Genomic DNA, 18,561 nt, shown 5'->3' on the forward strand with positions numbered 1-18,561 from the left:
ATATTTAATTTGTTTTCCCTAAACAGTGTAAAATTTAGGAAAAAATTTTTCACGAAAATAAATTGTCTCGCACAACGAGTCTGTGTGCAAAATGTCAGCTCGATTGGATGACGGGAAGTGGGTTAAAAAACGACCGAAAGGTTTGCACGGTCGTAAGCAAGCAAGCAAGTGAGCAAGCAAGTGAACTTAATATAAAGGATTTAAAAAGCGGATTACTTTGCATGATCCGAGAAGAGAATTGTGAGAAAAGTATGACAATGACAGCTGCATCTTTCTTGATTTTAAGCTTTTGGGACAACCGCAGCAAGAAAAAACTGCTGTGGTTGTCCCACCTGATGACGATTGCTTGTGTTGCGACCGAAACGTCGTGGATCTATTATTTTTCTACACTACGTGACTTTACCGAAAGAACCAAAGAGTACAGCTGTATCTTATACTGGTAAGAACCACCTGGTTCCACCAGCCCACAGGGGTATATTGTGTCCGTCCGTCCGTCGTGCATCCAAAAATGGGAGGGGTGGGGCTGGGTGGAGAGGGTGGGGCTGGGTGGGGGGTGGGAGGGGTGGGGCTGGGTGGGGAGGGGCTGGTCACCCCGTGGTGCCCTTATAAAACTCATCGTTTAACCTACTCACGTCGGCTTGTGCCCGCCCTCACAGTCGGGCATATTTGCGGAATACACCACGCCGCCGTTGACCCTGGCCATTGACCGAGCAACCCAACGTTCCTACCAGCTCCCTCCGCAGGAATGTGTTACGTTGCATAGCGACGGGTTAATTTCACCACGCTGTAACGCGAGATCATGAACACAAATCGATAATTATGAATCGTAGGTTTGATGTAACTGTTTAAGCAGCAGTTAGGCATCAGTATGGGGGTTGGTAATACTTAACATGCTAGTCGTGATACCCACGCTATTAACGTTGATACAATAAATCAAATATTAAATTCTGAATTAACTATTCATACCAAAAACTATTATTCTAGGGTTATGATCAGCTGTCTAAAGCCAGTTAAGAATTGGCGTGGGCAAATTATGTATGATTGAAAAAATTAAGTATGATTGAATGATCAATCATCATTCATAACATCAATCATTGCCACTGCTTAACGGACAATCACCCGCGTTATGCCCCCACATTATGTTTATGATTTATGTCTTGTGTCATGTCGCTGCTCTCTATCCCTGAATTATGTCCCTACGTCATGTGCACGTGTCCCTGTGCTACGTCACCGCGTTAGGGGCCGTCCATAAATGACGTCACGCACCTGGGGGGGAGGGGGGTCAGACATTTGTGACGATGTGTGACGAGGGGGGGGGGGTTGAGAAATGTGACGTCACATCAAAATGCGCAACTTTAAATAAATATAGACAACACGTTCTACTTAATTAAATAGACTTTGTAATAAATGTTTTCTCCTACAACATCGGAGTGCAGCGCCACATTAAATACGCACTTCAATGACAATAGTTTAAAGCGATTTGAAGCATGTTTTATTTTGGGGGGGGGGGGGCAGAGCTTTGTGACGTCATATTTGAGGGGGGGTCTGATTTTTTGTAACGCAGCGTGACGAGGAAGGGGGGGGGGTAAAAAATCGTCCAAAATCGCGTGACGTCATTTATGGACGGCCCCTTATGTCCTTGCGTCATGTCACTGCGTTGTGTTCCCCACGTTATGCACCACACCAATGTAAATATATTGGAAATTAAATATCCGTGCACCTTCTGCTCTCACTTTACAAGCGCTTATCTTGGGACAGGTTTAACTGATATGATAAACGTTTAAATGCCACGGTTCAAATCCCACCCCTTAAAAGATCTATTCTTAGCCCCCCCCCCTCCCCATACACTTATGTGGGGGTCAAAGTGATTGCCAGAAGGCACGTTTAAAATACCAGTGGTTCAGTGTTAATGCCCGAGTTGGTCATGATGATGATGGTCACAGTGATGATGATTATGATGATGGTGGTGGCGGTGGATGATGAAGATAGCGGTGTAGATGATGATGGTGGCGGTTATGGTGATTGTCATGATGGTGATAATTATGGTGGTGGCGGTGATAATGGTGATGACATTGACGCTGCTGATGACAATCATTTTCATTTTTTCCGCAAAGCCATCACTCCAACCATCAAGAAGGATCCTGTTGAGGAGCCTTTCAAGACCATCACCTTACCCTACATTGCTGGGGTCACAAAAAAGATCTCCAAAATCCTGATTAAACACAAGATCCAGGTCCGATTCAACACAGTACATAAAATCCGTGATCTGGTACCGTCTGTAAAAGATGTGGTTCCAGACATACAGTACCCTGGCGTCTACAAACTAAGTTGCCTCTGTGGTAGCAGTTACATTGGGGAAACCAAACGACATGTCTCGGACCGCATCCGTGAACATAAAGCTGACCTGAAACACGGTAGGACAAACACCTCAGCCGTGGCAGATCACTGTTACAACTCAGTGGGCTCACATGATATTGACTTCTCCAAGACAGAGGTTCTCTGCAAGCCATCTGGCTATCATGAGAGATTCGTTCATGAGGCGATCCACATATACAAACACAGAGACAATTTTAACCGAGAAGATGGATTCTGGCTTAGCAATCATTGGAAGGACGTAATAAACCATTTCGACACACATTAGGGTGGGTAGAATAATACATAGTGTTATATTAAATGTATAAGGTATAGGTTGGTTTACAGCAATACAGTATATAATTTAATGTTGGCAGTATATAGCTGAGGTGTGGACTCGAGTCATGTGACTTGGACTCGAGTCAGACTCGAGTCATGAATTTGATGACTTCAGACTCGACTTGGACTTGCATAACAATGACTTTGTCCCACCTCTGAGGTGTGGACTCGAGTCATGTGACTTGGACTCGAGTCAGACTCGAGTCATGAATTTGATGACTTCAGACTCGACTTGGACTTGCATAACAATGACTTTGTCCCACCTCTGGTATATAGTACGGTATATGCTCGTGTGATACAATAGAATAAAGTTTAGATGGAAGCATATTATATAATTTTTACGACGTAGAATTGTAATGTATTACTTGCTGTTAGTAACTCAGCTTAGTGTAGAGTATAGTAAGTATACTGATGGTGCTATGCAATTTATACTTTAGTTTTTATTTATGTAGTTTATACTTTAGTTTTCTACGTGGTTGTTGAGTGACTGCAGCTACATATCTGTAATGCGGGCGTAAACGGCCCTCCGGAGGTGACGTCAGGAGGGGAGGAGTTAGGTCACGTGGGGGGGTGAGGGGTTAAGCTATAGAAGGAGGGGAACCGGAAGAGGAGAGGGAGTGACGGGGAACCAGGAACAGGAGAGGCCACGAAGGGCGAAGCGGAGGGTGGCGAGATCGCCACGAACACGGGGGAGCAAGGATCGGCACCGTTGGCCAGCGGTGACCGACCCGAAGCAGCGAGGAGGCTGCAGTCAGCAGCGGGGCTGCACAGAGAGTCAGCAGCGGGGCTGCATACAGAGTCAGCAGCGGGTCTGCATACAGTAGCAGCCAGAGGGTCTGCACATAGGGGTGGCAGCGAGAGTCTGCATAGGGGTAGCAGCGAGTCTGCAGGGAGGAGGTTACGGTAGATGAAGCAAAGAGTCTGCGGGAAGAGAAAGGAAGCTATAATAGCAGTCAACAGCCGGGGGCTATAAATACAGAGTTATAACAGAGTGCCGTGTGGGAGAAGACAAGAACCCAATAAAGGACACGAAGACAGAAAGAAGTGTCTGAGTCCTTTTATTACACTGGAGTCAGAAGTGAAACGGCATGGCGAAACAATTGAGGAAAAAGAATATTCCATCTCCGGCGTCGGCTTCATCTTCGGACGACGACGATCTTCCTCCTGCGGTCGGCTTCGCTTCGGCGGAGGGAGAGATCCGTGAGGGCCCGGGTGTCGAGGAGGTTGCCGCTTCGCCCGACCCATCTGCGTTGAAGGACGAGGATTTAAGATGGACTCGGATGGCGGAGCAACTGGCAACTCTCAAAAATGTCATCACTGAGTTGTGTGACCTTGTCACGCCAAGGGCGGCGTTGGATGGTGATGGTGGTGATCGGCAGGAGCCCGGATTGTCTTCGATGGCGCCGCCATCGGCCACGCGGCGTGAAGACGCCATCTTGGGCGTGGCGCACCACGGAAGGCGGGAAGCCGCCATTTTGGGGCCGCCGCGAGGATCGTCCGCCATCTTGGCGACACCGCGTTGCGACGCCTTGCTGAACTTACCGCCGGAAGAGTCAGCGACGGACGGAAGCAAGCCAAGGAGTCGCAGTCGTCACCTTACAACCGTCAAAGAATTCTCCATCGGGGGCGATTGGAGTGCGTTCGCCTGTAGATTTTTGGCGGCGGTACGTACGGCAAGGTGGACGGACGCTGAGGCACTGGAGGTGCTCCCGACTCTTCTTGATGATGAGTCTGTTCGTTTTTTTCGCTCTATAAAAGCTGCGAAGAAGAAAACTCTGCGAGGGGTGTTCGATGAAATGGCGGACGCGTACGAGCCACCGGATGACGCCCATCGCCGATTCGTGCAGCGGCAACGCGCACCTGAGGAGTCACCTGTAGCGTACAGGGGCGCCGTGTTGGAACTCGCTATGGCCGCTTACCCGGAGACGGAGCCTGACCTGCTGGAACCACTCATCTTGGGGAAGATGTTGGAGTTGTCCCGAGATCTTGGCATTCCTATGCCGGCGTGCGGTCACGAAAAACTCACGTCCCGGGCCGCGGCCAAGTGTTTGGACGCCCAGTTCAATCTCCGCCGCTGGAAACAGGTCACGGCGTGGACGGGCGGTCCTGTCGTCGATGGGGGGGCTGTAGGGTGGGACCCTACAAAGGCCGTGTACGTGCCGGATGCGACCGGCCAGAAGGAGTTGTCGGCTGCCTCTGCTCCGTGGCCGACCCGGAGCGGGCCGGGGCCGCGGGCTCCGCCGCCGGTGCGGCCGCGTCGGGACGGGGTGCCCGCTGCGCGCCGCCCCGACGTCGACTGCTTCCGCTGCGGCCGTCGGGGCCATTATGCCAGAGACTGCTGGGGCACGGGTTCCGGGGCCGCCCCAGCAGGAGGCCTCGACAGCGGATGCCCCAAAGAAAGACCCTCCGGCACAGGCAAGTCGGTGCGCACCAGACACCCGGCAAGGCCCGACACCTCACTCATCGCCGTTGTTATGCGACGCGGATGTTGTAAAATACGGGAGGCCAGTATCTGCGCCTTATCGCTCGATAACGCAGTGGCGTAAACTGGCTCGGAGGGTTGTCGCGGCCGCTACCGGTTCGTCCACTGTACCGGGGTCGATCCAAGGGGTGGACGTACGTATTTTGGTGGATTCCGGTGCGTCCGCGACCATTATTTCGGATGTGATATTCCATCTTTTGAACATCCCACCGGGGGCCGTGAGGCCGGCTTACGCTTCCTGCATCGCTGCGAACGGGGGTAGTATGGGCATCGTGGGACAGGTGGACGCTAACATTTCTATCGGGGGTGTCTCGGCCTCAGGCGTTGTGTTAATTTCGAGGTCCCTGGCGGTTCCTTGCCTGTTGGGTACGGATTTTTTGGCTAAGATGCCCATTCTAATTAGAATCAATGAAAATTGCATTGAACTGCCAGGGGGCCGGAAATTGGCGTTTTTACAGTCCGCCTGGGGGCGACCGGCTCCGGTTGCCCAGGTGCAGGCGTTATCGGAAGTTTCGGTTGATATTTCACCTGGCTCGCAGATGCTCATTCCCTTACGATACCGGAAGCCGGTTCCGGGTCGGCAGGGTGCTTTTGGGATTTTGCTGTCGCTGTCCGCCGCTGTTACGGGCGGATTGGCGCTGGTGGGGGCGCAAACTATTGTCCGTCCAGATCAGCGCCCGTTTTTGCAGGTATTAAATGCGAGTACTGAAAGTGTGTGTGTGCCGGCTGGTACCGTTGTGGCACATGCCACTACGGCGTTTACGGCTCAGAGTGACCTGCCGGACGGGGGGCTGGTGGGTGGTGTTTCACACGATGGAGGGGTTGATGATCGTTGGATCGCCGAATTATGTGGGGAAAATTCGGCCCTTTCCGTTGAGCAGCGTTGTGCGATTCATAAATTATTATCGAGCTATTCCGATGTGTTTAGCTCGGACGATTTGGACTTGGGACGCACCTCGCTGCTCTCTCATCATATCGACACGGGGGACGCTGCCCCTATCCGCTTGAACTCGCGTCGGATGAGTCCGGCTGAGCGTGAGCAGGTTCGAGGGGCAGTGGAAGACATGTTGAAAGCGGATATTATATCTCCGTCTAATAGCCCGTGGGGCGCGCCTGTTGTGTTGGTTAAAAAAAAGGATGGTAAATTGCGATTTTGTGTCGATTTTCGGAAGTTGAATAAAGTGTCGGTAGCAGATGCGTATCCCCTGCCGCGTATGGACGACTCTCTCGACGCCTTGTCAGGGGCTAAGTTTTTTTCAACGCTAGATCTCTCTTCGGGCTTCTGGCAGCTCCCCCTTGACGAGCCCTCGCGAGAAAAGACAGCTTTCCGTACGCCGCAGGGGTTATTCTAATTTAACTGTCTGCCGATGGGGTTGAATGCAGCCCCTGCCACTTTTCAGAGGTTGATGGAGTTGGTATTGACGGGGTTGCAGTGGGAGACATGTCTCATTTATTTAGATGATATTATTGTCTTCAGCCGCACATTTGATGAGCATTTACTGCGGTTGGAGGCTGTATTTGCCAGAATGCGTTCTGCTAATTTGAAATTCAAGCCTAAGAAATGTCACCTACTGCAACGCTCCGTTCGATACTTGGGACATATTGTTAGTGCGGACGGGGTGGCCACGGATCCAGAGAAAACTGCGTGTGTCCGGGATTGGGCAACCCCGGCCACGGTGGGTGATGTGCGTCGGTTTTTGGGGTTCGCCTCATATTATCGGAGGTTTGTTCCGAATTTCGCTACTATCGCCAGGCCTTTGCATCTCCTTACTGGAAAGGGGCATAAATTTGTGTGGGGACCGCCGGAGGAGGCGGCGTTTCGGAGCCTGCGCGATTTACTGGCTACTGCACCGACGTTGGATTATCCGGATTTTGAACATCCCTTCATTCTGGATACTGATGCGAGTGACACTGGTATTGGGGCGGTGTTGTCCCAGTCAAAAGGTGGTGTTGAGCGTGTGGTGGCGTATGGGAGTCGTGTTTTGTCTCCCGCGGAAACCCGTTACTGCGTCACTCGCAGGGAACTTTTGGCCATTGTGTTTTTTCTCCGCCAATTTCGACCGTATCTGTACGGTCGGTCGTTTATTGTCCGCACGGACCATGCGGCCTTGCAGTATGCTCTTAAGATGGACCAGCCATCCGGACAATTGGCGAGATGGCTGGACACGTTGCAAGAATTTTCCTTCCAAATTCACCATCGGAAGGGTGTGCGTCACGCTAACGCGGACGCACTGTCCAGGTTGCCGCAACAATCCCCTTGTGCGTGTGCGTCGGGGACGCATAGGTGTGGACCGACTCAGCTCCCCCCTCAGCCTGTCGCGCTGGCGGTGGATGTTCTTGAAACTCCGCTTACACCGGGACCGGTTGATGGGGGACCGGCTGACGGGATTTTGCGTCTTCCGAGGTCTGTGTGGATTCGGGAGCAAATGTTGGACGATTCTTTGGTGTCGTTACGAAAATGAACGGAGAAGGCGGGTAAGGAACTCGGTGCGGGTGGTATTTCGGAAACTGCTCTCCGAGATGGGTTACTGATGTGGAGGGAAGGGATACAGGAACACTGGCGTCTCGTTGTGCCTGCGTCATTGCGGTATGAGTTGATTAGATCTTTGCACTGTGACACACTTTTACATCTGGGGGTGCAGAAAACCCTATTGACGCTGCAACGAGACTATTATTGGCACGGCATGACGACGGATGTCGTCGGTCACGTTCGCGCGTGTCCCGATTGTGCCCGCCGTAAGCCGCCTAAACATCCATATGTTCCGCCGATACAATCGATTCAAGTATCTCGGGTTAATGAGCTGGTGGCGTTAGATATTTTGGGACCCTTTCCGCCATCCGCTAAGGGAAATAAGTATTTACTGGTGGGGGTGGAGTACCTCTCCCGCTGGCCGATGGCCTGGCCTTTGCCTGACCAGTCAGCGGCGTCTATCACTGACGCCTTTCTATTTGGGTATGTAATGGACAAGGGGGCGCCGGAGAGGCTCCTTACAGATCAAGGGCGTAACTTTTCGTCCAAATTGTTGGGGGAGGTGTGTGCGGCTCTTGGAACTAAAAAGATACGGACATCCCCCTACCACCCACAAACGGATGGTATGGTGGAACGGTTGAATCGGACTCTGTCCGCCATGCTGTGCCATACAGTCGGGGAAAATCAATCTGATTGGGATTTGCATATCCCTGGGGTGCTTTCGGCGTATCGCATGACGCCGCACGCGGCTACTGGATACTCGCCGTTCTTTCTTATGTACGGCCGTGAAAATGTGCCGCCGATTAATGAGCAGTTGGGAACCGGTGCGAGGGGACCTGTTAAGCCTCTTCCTGAGTATATTCAGGACAACGTTCGCCGTGTCACTGAGGCGAGGGAAAGAGCCCGCATGGCTACAGCCAAAGCCCAGGCCAGGAATGAGCGGTGTGCCCGACGTTCGAAGGGGGAGTGCCCCTGGAAAAAGGGGGACCTGGCCTGGCTTCATTGCCCGCAGGTGCGGCCAGGTACCTCTCCTAAATTACATAAACCGTGGCAAGGTCCGGTCCGCCTCATTGAGGTTCCCAACCCACAGTCGGCGCGTGTTCAGGTTGGTTCGCGGCGCTGGTTCGTGCATACATCCCGGTTGAAGCCATACATTGCCCCGCGGCCGGATGCGTCATCTCCCGAAGTTGCCTTGCCGGGGTCTGTTGCTGCCGACTCGCCCTTGCCTGTGTCTGCTGATCTTGCGAGAGCGCCTGTCGTACCCTTCACAGACAAGCCGGCTGTGACGCAGCAGGAAGGAGGACGTTCCGCTCGTGGGATGCCGACCGGAGCCGCGGAACCAACGGGACCTGCAGCTCTTCCTATCCCTCCGCGGACGCGATTACGGGATGTCTCTGGACGCGACCGGGACAGTGGCGGGCCTTTAATGGCGACGGATGAACTCACTCCCGTCGCCCTTAAAACCCTTCCACGTTCCCGCTCGGCGGGTGGGCTGCCGACCGTCCGGGACGGCCCGGCCACCCGTACTCGCTCGAAATCTCTCACGTTTCGTTAATATTGTATTGTGTTGTGTTCTTGTTATATTGTTGTTGCATGCTTCGTGTCTTTTTACGTGTTGGCCCTTTACACCCGCATTTCTTGTCAGGTTGCAATTCAGCCGAGGTCGGCTGGATTTTCTTTATGTGGGAGGGTGATGTAATGCGGGCGTAAACGGCCCTCCGGAGGTGACGTCAGGAGGGGAGGAGTTAGGTCACGTGGGGGGGTGAGGGGTTAAGCTATAGAAGGAGGGGAACCGGAAGAGGAGAGGGAGTGACGGGGAACCAGGAACAGGAGAGGCCACGAAGGGCGAAGCGGAGGGTGGCGAGATCGCCACGAACACGGGGGAGCGAGGATCGGCACCGTTGGCCAGCGGTGACCGACCCGAAGCAGCGAGGAGGCTGCAGTCAGCAGCGGGGCTGCACAGAGAGTCAGCAGCGGGGCTGCATACAGAGTCAGCAGCGGGTCTGCATACAGTAGCAGCCAGAGGGTCTGCACATAGGGGTGGCAGCGAGAGTCTGCATAGGGGTAGCAGCGAGTCTGCAGGGAGGAGGTTACGGTAGATGAAGCAAAGAGTCTGCGGGAAGAGAAAGGAAGCTATAATAGCAGTCAACAGCCGGGGGCTATAAATACAGAGTTATAACAGAGTGCCGTGTGGGAGAAGACAAGAACCCAATAAAGGACACGAAGACAGAAAGAAGTGTCTGAGTCCTTTTATTACATATCATTAACATTCCTTTCCTTTGTTACTGCTAATCCCTGCACCCCCCCTTGGTGCTGTTGATCCTGCATAATGCATGGGCATAATATGACTTTGAAACCCCCCCGCCCACCTCCTACGCATTTTCCATGTATATGCTAAATTCCTCTTCATATGCACATTCTTTTGTTAAGGCGCTCTTTCTTCCACCTCCAACGCAGCTTATATATAAGCTCCTAGCTTGGCATTGTCTCATTCTTCACCTGAGGACGGCTGCTTGCGTTGTGGCCGAAACGTCGTGAGAATTGTTTTATTATGTTTTATTTTTATTATTTTATTACTTCCCTTCTACGTGACTTTATCGAAAGAACCAAGAAGAAGAATCATTTTCATGTTGATATGGGGTGATGATGGGGGGTGGTGGTGGTGATGGGGGTGGTGGTGGTGATGGGGGTGGTGGTGGTGATTGGGGTGATGGGGGTGGTGGTGATGGTGATGGTGGTGATGGGGGTGGTGGTGGTGATGGGGGTGGTGGTGGTGGTGATGGGGGTGATGAGGGTGGTGGTGGTGATGGGGGTGATGAGGGTGGTGGTGGTGATGTGGGTGGTGGTGGTGATGGGGGTGATGAGGGTGGTGGTGGTGATGGGGGTGATGAGGGTGGTGGTGGTGATGGGGGTGGTGGTGGTGGTGATGGGGGTGGTAGTGGTGATGGGGGTGATGGGGGTGGTGGTGATGGTGATGGTGGTGATGGTGATGGGGGTGGTGATGGGGGTGGTAGTGGTGATGGGGGTGGTGATGGGGGTGGTGGTGGTGATGGGGGTGGTGGTGGTGATGGGGGTGGTGGTGGTGATGGGGGTGATGAGGGTGGTGTTGGTGATGGGGGTGATGAGGGTGGTGGTGGTGATGGGGGTGGTGATGGGGGTGGTAGTGGTGATGGGGGTGATGGGGGTGGTGGTGATGGTGGTGATGGTGATGGGGGTGGTGATGGGGGTGGTAGTGGTGATGGGGGTGGTGATGGGGGTGGTGGTGGTGATGGGGGTGGTGGTGGTGATGGGGGTGGTGGTGGTGATGGGGGGTGATGAGGGTGGTGTTGGTGATGGGGGTGATGAGGGTGGTGGTGGTGATGGGGGTGGTGATGATGGGGGTGGTAGTGGTGGTGATGGGGGTGGTGGTGGTGATCGGGGTGGTGGTGGTGATGGGGGTGGTGGTTGTGATGGGGGTGGTGGTGGTGATGGGGGTGGTGGTGGTGATGGGGGTGGTGGTGGTGATGGGGGTGGTGGTGGTGATGGGGGTGGTGGTGGTGATGGGGGTGGTGGTGGTGATGGGGGTGGTGGTGGTGATGGGGGTGGTGGTGGTGATGGGGGTGGTGGTGGTGATGGGGGTGGTGGTGGTGGTGATGGGGGTGGTGGTTGTGATGGGGGTGGTGGTGGTGATGGGGGTGGTGATGGGGGTGGTGGTGATGGTGGTGATGGGGTGGTGGTGGTGATGGGGGTGGTGGTGGTGATGGGGGTGGTGGTGGTAGTGGTGATGGGGTGATGGTGGTGATTGTCAAAAGCCCTTGTCGAGGTGACTTGTTGAAACGCTAAAATCGTGGTCGAGGTGGTTTTGGGGCGACGTTCCTCACCGAGGTCGCGTGGCAATGGGCCCCATGGGATGGCGCCCTCTGGTGGCGAAGCGATGAGCTGCGGCTGACCGCTCTTGCCTCTGATACACACTCGCTGCTGCTGATGATGATGATATCATCTTTCATCATCAGCAGCAGCGGAATTACCATCAGCAATTTCGATTTAAAGCTTTCGTGACTGCAGAGATTCATCTTCTTGGTTCCTTCGGTAAAGTCACGTAGAATGGAAATAATAAAATAATAAAAAGAAAACATTTTATTATTTCCATTCTACGCGACTTTCCATTCGACGTGACCGAAAGAACCAAGAAGATGATATCATCAGCAACTGAAGGAAGAGTCGTTTGATATCCACTGCTGTGTAAAAAGGCTCAACATCAGCAGCAGCATCCAAATGTAAGGACTGGCTGATCTTAATCATATTCGCACCCCTTTACCGATCACCGATCCCTTTAATCATATCACCCTACCTCTATCCCTATCCCCTATTCCTAGCAGAGGCGGATCGAGAAACTTCTCAGGGAGGGAGGAGGATGGGGGAGGTCAATAAATGTCACTATTTTTAAACGGAGGGGTCCGACATTAATTAAAAAAAAACATTCAATGCATTTTCTCTGGTAAATAGAAATACTATATCAATTGTCGGGGTCTCAATGTAGGGAGGTGGGGAGCGATCATCCCTCGCCTGGGGTCGCCACTTCTTCCTATACACCCATCAACCCTGCTGGTATCTCCAATCAAATCTGCAAGTGACGAGGAATCCCCCTTCCATCATCGTGGTACCTCGCTACGTCTCCCCCTCTCGCTCCTCTGAGCTCCTCGGTCGCGCATTTACACCGCCAACTCGCACGGAGGCGCTCAGGGCTCGCAATGGGACTCTGAGACCCAACGAGTCGGACCCTCATCCTTCTTAGGTCCCCCACGCCTCGCCCCGTTCAGCCCTGCTCTACCCAGCCCTACCCAGCCCTACCCAGCCTTGCCCTGCCTTTTCTTGGTTCTTTCGGTAAAGTCACGTAGAAGGGAAATAAAAAAATAAAATAAACATAATAAAATCATTCTCACGACGTTTCGGCCACAACGCAAGCAGCGTTGTGGCCGAAACGTCGTGAGCATTATTTTATTATGTTTCATTAAATTTTTTCCTTCTACGTGACTTTACCGAAAGAACCAAGAAGATGAATCCCTGCAGTCACGAAAGCTTTAAATCGAAATTTAGCCCTGCTTTGTCCAGCTGGTAATCCCCCTAACGCCGCTTCAAGAACAACAACAAAATCAACAATTGTTATTCATACAGCGTCCAAATGCAATCGCACTCCACGAAGCTGGGCAGGGCCAAGTCCTCCTTGGCTCCGATATCTCCGATGAGCACGATTGGCTACGTACGGTGCGAAAGAAGTTCAGCATGTTGTATACACCAATATTGGAGGGGGACCAATACCAACCGTCTCGGTGTCAGATTAGTTTTCTCATTGCGGCTGATGTTGCTGTAGAGTGTAGAGCATCATAGCTGTTGCAGAGAAAACAAATCATAGCTGTTGAAGAGAAAAAAATCATAACTGTGTAAAAAATTCATAGCTGTTGAAGAGAAAAAAATGCATAGTTGTTGTAGAGAAAAAATCATAGCTGTTGTAGAGACAAAAATCATCGCTGTTGTAAAGAAAAAATCTAAGCTGTTGTAGAGAGAAAAATTCTAGGTGTTGTAGAGAAAAAAATCATAAGTGTTGTGGAAAAAAATGATAACTGTTGTAGAGAAAAAAACTGATAAGTGTTGTAGATAAAAAATCAAAGCTGTTGTAGAGAAAAAATCATGGCTGTTCTTGAGAAAAAAATCATATGTTTTGTAGAGAAAAAATCATAGCTGTTGTAGAAAAAAAAAATCATCGCTGTTGTAGAGGAAAAATCATAGGTGTTGTAGAGAAAAAATCATAGGTGTTGTAGAGAAAAAAGATAATAGCTGTTGTAGAAACAAAAATCATAGCTGTTGTAGAGAGAACAAATCATAGTTGTTGTAGAGAAAAATCATAGGTGTTGTAGAGAAAATGATCATAGCTGTTGTAGAGAAAAATCATAGCTGTTGTAGAGATCAAATCATAGCTGTTGTAGAGAAAAATCATAGCTGTTGTAGAGATCAAATCATGGCTGTTGCAGAGAAAAAATCATAGCTGTTGTAAAGAAACATTTTAGCTGTTGTAGAAAAAATCATAGTTATTGTACAGAAAAAAATCATAGTTGTTGTTGAGATAAAAATGATAGCTGGTGTAGAGAAAGAAATCATAGCTGTTGTAGAGCAACAGCTATAATCTTAGCTCGATGTAATTGACGAGCCAAAGATGCTTGTGTCAGGAGTAGCGGAGTGGTGAACAGCTCTGACGATGCCTCCTCCTACTACGTCGGACAATGAATGGGGTCGTTTCATTCAGAAAAAAAACTTTTTTTCTTGCTGTGCTTTTTCCACCTGATCATGATTGCTTGGGTTGCAATCGAAACGTCGTGATTTATTTTATTTTATACCTACGTGACTTTACCGAAAGAACCAAAGAGTACGGTCGTTTCATGTTCCACGAGTCTGTTTTTTGGGAGGTGACCAGAGTCGCCGCACACTGACCAGATTGTAGTTTTAAAAAAATGAACCCGTAAAAACACAGTTTTTCACTATAAATCCTTTTTATGCGTGGTGGCTAGAGTCCTCTCGTCCTCTGGCTTGAGATGGCTGCCACCTATGGGTCAGATGATTGCCTGCCACCATTAAGCAATTGGTAATTAAATAGAAAAAAAAATTCCTAAAAAGTGTAAAGTTATGGAAATTTCTTTTCACGAAAATAAATTGTCACGCACAACGAGTCTGTGTGCAAAATGTCAGCTCGATTGGATCACGGGAAGTGGGTTAAAAAACGACCGAAAGATTTGCACGGTCGTAAGCGCGCAAGCAAGCAAGTGAACTTAATATAAAGGATTTAAAAAAATATCTCCCTTTTGCTTGCACCTGCTTCCATGGTTCGTGTGCGGATGCGGTTCCTGGTTGTGGCCCAGAAGCTCCGTGGGATGTCGAGGCCAGGGTGAGTGAGATGAGGCTCTAAGGCTGTCTGAGTGGTTCCCAACATTTTTAGTCCTGCGCCACCCACCCACAACACCCACAACACCCACAACACCCACCCACCCACAACATCCACCCACCCACAACACCCACCCACAACATCCACCCACCCACAACACCCACCCACAACACCCACTCCACCCACCCATCTACTCACCCACAACACCCACCCACCCGCAACACCCACTCACCCACCCACAACACCCACCCACCCGCAACACCCACTCACCCACCCACCCACAACACCCATCCACCCACCCACTCACAACACCCACCCACTCACAACACCCACCCACCCACAACACCCACAACACCTACCCAACCACAACACCCACCCACCCACAACACCCACCCACCCCCCCACCCACAACACCCACCCACAACACCCACTCCACCCACCCACCTACTCACCCACAACACCCACCCACCCGCAACACCCACTCACCCACCCACCCACCCACAACACCCACCCACCCGCAACACCCACTCACCCACCCACCCACAACACCCATCCACCCACCCACTCACAACACCCACCCACCCACCCACAACACCCACAACACCTACCCACCCACAACACCCACTCCACCCACCCACCTACTCACCCACAACACCCAGCCACCCGCAACACCCACTCACCCACCCACCCACAACACCCACCCACCCGCAACACCCACTCACCCACCCACCCACAACACCCATCCACCCACCCACTCACAACACCCACCCACTCACAACACCCACCCACCCACAACACCCACAACACCTACCCACCCACAACACCCACCCACCCACAACACCCACCCACCCCCCCACCCACAACACCCACCCACCCCCGAGCCGCCCCCGTACCACAGTAGCAAAGTTTGGGACAAAATGAAATCGAGCATGCGTTCATCTCCTCCTCCTCCTCTGCCTTGAATCTGTTTACAAAACAGAGGCGACGCACGAGCCGCGTGTGCTGCTGATGTTTTGGGTAAAAATGTCGCTAAGCAGGAACATCGACCCCCACCCCCTCACCCGAAACCACCACCCACCGGGTTCAACCCGTGCCCCCGTCTTGCTGATTTGGAAACAGTAGGCATATTTGTATTCTTATCCAGTCTACTGAACTTTATGTGAGTCCACGGGTCACCTTTACGATTACACGTGTCACCATGTAAACATTTGGGTATATTCGTGAGTGTATGGGTCCCTTTAAGAGTTAATACATATCTCGAACAGTGTATGGGTTAAATGTAAAGTACTGTACAGTGTATATGGGGTTCTATATGGATACAGTATATGGGTCTCTGCGACCGTGCGGGTCACCATGTGAGTTCATAGGAATCAATAGGAGTGTATGGGTTTGTGTAATTGTATGGGTCTCGCTGCGAGTATACTGCACAACACAACGTGGGTTTATATCGACACTGTGTGGAAACCGTTTTGGCACCGGCGTTTTTTTTAAATACAAAGCGGGGGAGTGGAGCGAGATGAGAGCGGAGATTGCGACAGTGGCGAGACAATGTGGCCGCATACCTTCACAAGGTGCTCATCCTGCAGATAACAACACAACTAAGCATGCAATGAGCCTACTTTGTAACGTATCCGTCTCTTCACCTCAAACAAGTAAACCCGTAAAAACAAAGTTTTCACTATAAATCCTTTATATGCGTGGCGGCTAGAGTCCTCTCGTCCTCTGGCTTGAGATGGCTGCCACCTATGGGTCAGATGATTGTCTGCAGTATTAAACAATTGGTAATTAAATACTTAATTTGTTTTCCCTAAACAGTGTAAAATTTTTGAAAAAAATTTTCACGAACATTAATTGTCTCGCACAACGAGTCTGTGTGCAAAATGTCAGCTCGATTGGATCACGGGAAGTGGGTTAAAAAACGACCGAAAGGTTTGCACGGTCGTAAGCAAGCACGCAAGCAAGCAAGCAAGCGAACTTAATATAAAGGATTAAAAAATTAACCCGTAAAAACAAAGTTTTTTCACTATAAATCCTTTATATGCGTGGCGGCTAGAGTCCTCTCGTCCTCTGGCTTGAGATGGCTGCCACCTATGGGTCAGATGATTGTCTGCCAGTATTAGGCAATTGGTAATTAAATATTTAATTTATTTTCCCTAAACAGTGTAACATTTTGGAAAACAAATTTCACGAAAATTAATTGTCATGCACAACGAGTCTGTGTGCAAAATGTCAGCTCTATTGGATCACGGGAAGTGGGTTAAAAAACGACCGAAAGGTTTGCACGGTCGTAAGCAAGCTCGCAAGCAAGCAAGCAAGCGAACTTAATATAAATGATTTAAAAACCAGAAGCGTTTTCAGCCACAAAGCCCCCCCCCCCTCTCTCCCACCGGGAGTGTACCCATTTTATATTATGTATGCTGGACTTCTTTCGCACCGTACGTAGCCAAACGTGCGAATCAGGAAATTCTGAGCAGCACTGACTCAAATACAATCAAAGTCTGGTTTTGACACACAGTGTCTCTTCAGCAGTCCGGCCTGCCTGGACCAATGCTGCTGAACCGCCAGATGTTGTACGGCGAAATCCATCTCTTGAGTGCGTGTACTGGCAGTCTATAATATATATACTGTGGGGCCGTCCATAAATGACGTCACGCGATTTTGGACGATTTTCGACCCCCCCCCCCCCCATCGTCACACGGCGTCACAAAAAGTCAGACCCCCCCTCAAATATGACGTCACAATGCTCTGCCCCCCCCAAATAAAACATGCTTCAAATCGCTTTAAACTATTGTCATTGTAGTGCGTATTTAATGTGGCGCTGCACTCTGATGTTGTAGGAGAAAACATTTATTAAAACGTCTATTTATTTAAGTAGAACGTGTTGTCTTTATTTATTTAAAGTTGCGCATTTTGATGTGATGTCACATTTCTCAACCCCCCCCTCCCCCTTGTCACGCATCGTCACAAATGTCTGACCCCCCCCCCCCCCAGGTGCGTGACGTCATTTATGGACGGCCCCTGTACTCGACTGTGTAATTGTACTCTGACCGGTCTAAATATCTCACGCTGTATGGAATGCATCACATTTAACATTGATTCGTGCCTGTGCAGTAAAATCCCCGCGTTTGTTCAGTGCGCCGATTTCTATTTCGCTTCATCGCTGCAACTTCATTTCGCTTTGCCACTTCTGGTGAGCCGGGTCACTCTTGCAAACGAGAAGCGATCCTGGCCACGCGGTTCAACAAAACCAAACTTGAATTGAGGACACGGGTTCCAACTCCGCACGATGACCGCCCCGTTTCTCTCGCGAGGGAGACCACCAAGGATCATGACGGACGGCCAATGATTGATGATGATGACGACGGTGCCATCAGAAAGATCCCCTCGCCGCACGGAAAACGTCTCCCGTGCCAACGCGGCTCGAGTCGAGGGGCCGCGGTGTCCCAACTTCGCCGCCGCCGTCGTCGTGGTGGCAGGAGATGTTGTAACGGGCGGCACGCGGTCGCCTCCCGCCCGTGACGTCATGGGCGACGTCACGGACGACGTCACGGGCGAGTCAGGATTCCGACTCCAGTGACGTTTCTCCTGCCCCCGTGCCCCCTCCCCCCACCCCCAACAGTGGTGGATCCAAGGGGGATAGGGGGGGGGCCCTTCCATACCCAATAATTGAGACCCCGAAAATAGGCATTTTTGACATTTACCAGAGACAAAGTATGGCAAAATAGTTAGTTTCTTATTATTAGTGATGTAGGACCCGACTTTAAAAGCTTGATACAATATATCAGGACCCCCCGGTCTAGATGCACATCTGCCCCCCCTCCATCCCCCACAACCCCTCTCGGACTTCAAGAGTTAATTCTCAGACTTATTTTTGTTTAAATAGGAGGCATGGGAAGGGGGGTGGTGGACCCATGCACCCATTCTCACAGCCTCAGTGTGAAACCGTGCGAGCTGGATGAGGCTGGACAGTGGGCGTCCGTGCAGAACCGGCCCTAGACCTTTGGA

General features: G+C 51.1%; 1 protein-coding gene across 1 annotated transcript in view; it reads left to right on the forward strand.

Moving 5' to 3' along the window:
• Window positions 1-14,494: 14,494 nt before the first annotated feature.
• The window catches only part of LOC133348717 (histone-lysine N-methyltransferase SETD1B-A-like), a 24,784-nt gene continuing 20,717 nt past the window's right edge, over window positions 14,495-18,561 (forward strand). Inside the window, exon 1 of the mRNA XM_061561654.1 lies at window positions 14,495-14,559. Within this exon, the coding sequence (XP_061417638.1) occupies window positions 14,495-14,559 (65 nt within the window). The remainder of the gene's footprint in view (window positions 14,560-18,561) is intronic.

The sequence above is a fragment of the Lethenteron reissneri genome, chromosome 28 (assembly GCF_015708825.2).
Source record: "Lethenteron reissneri isolate LAM-NWPU_2019-01 chromosome 28, ASM1570882v1, whole genome shotgun sequence".
Classification (NCBI taxonomy): Eukaryota; Metazoa; Chordata; class Hyperoartia; order Petromyzontiformes; family Petromyzontidae; genus Lethenteron; species Lethenteron reissneri.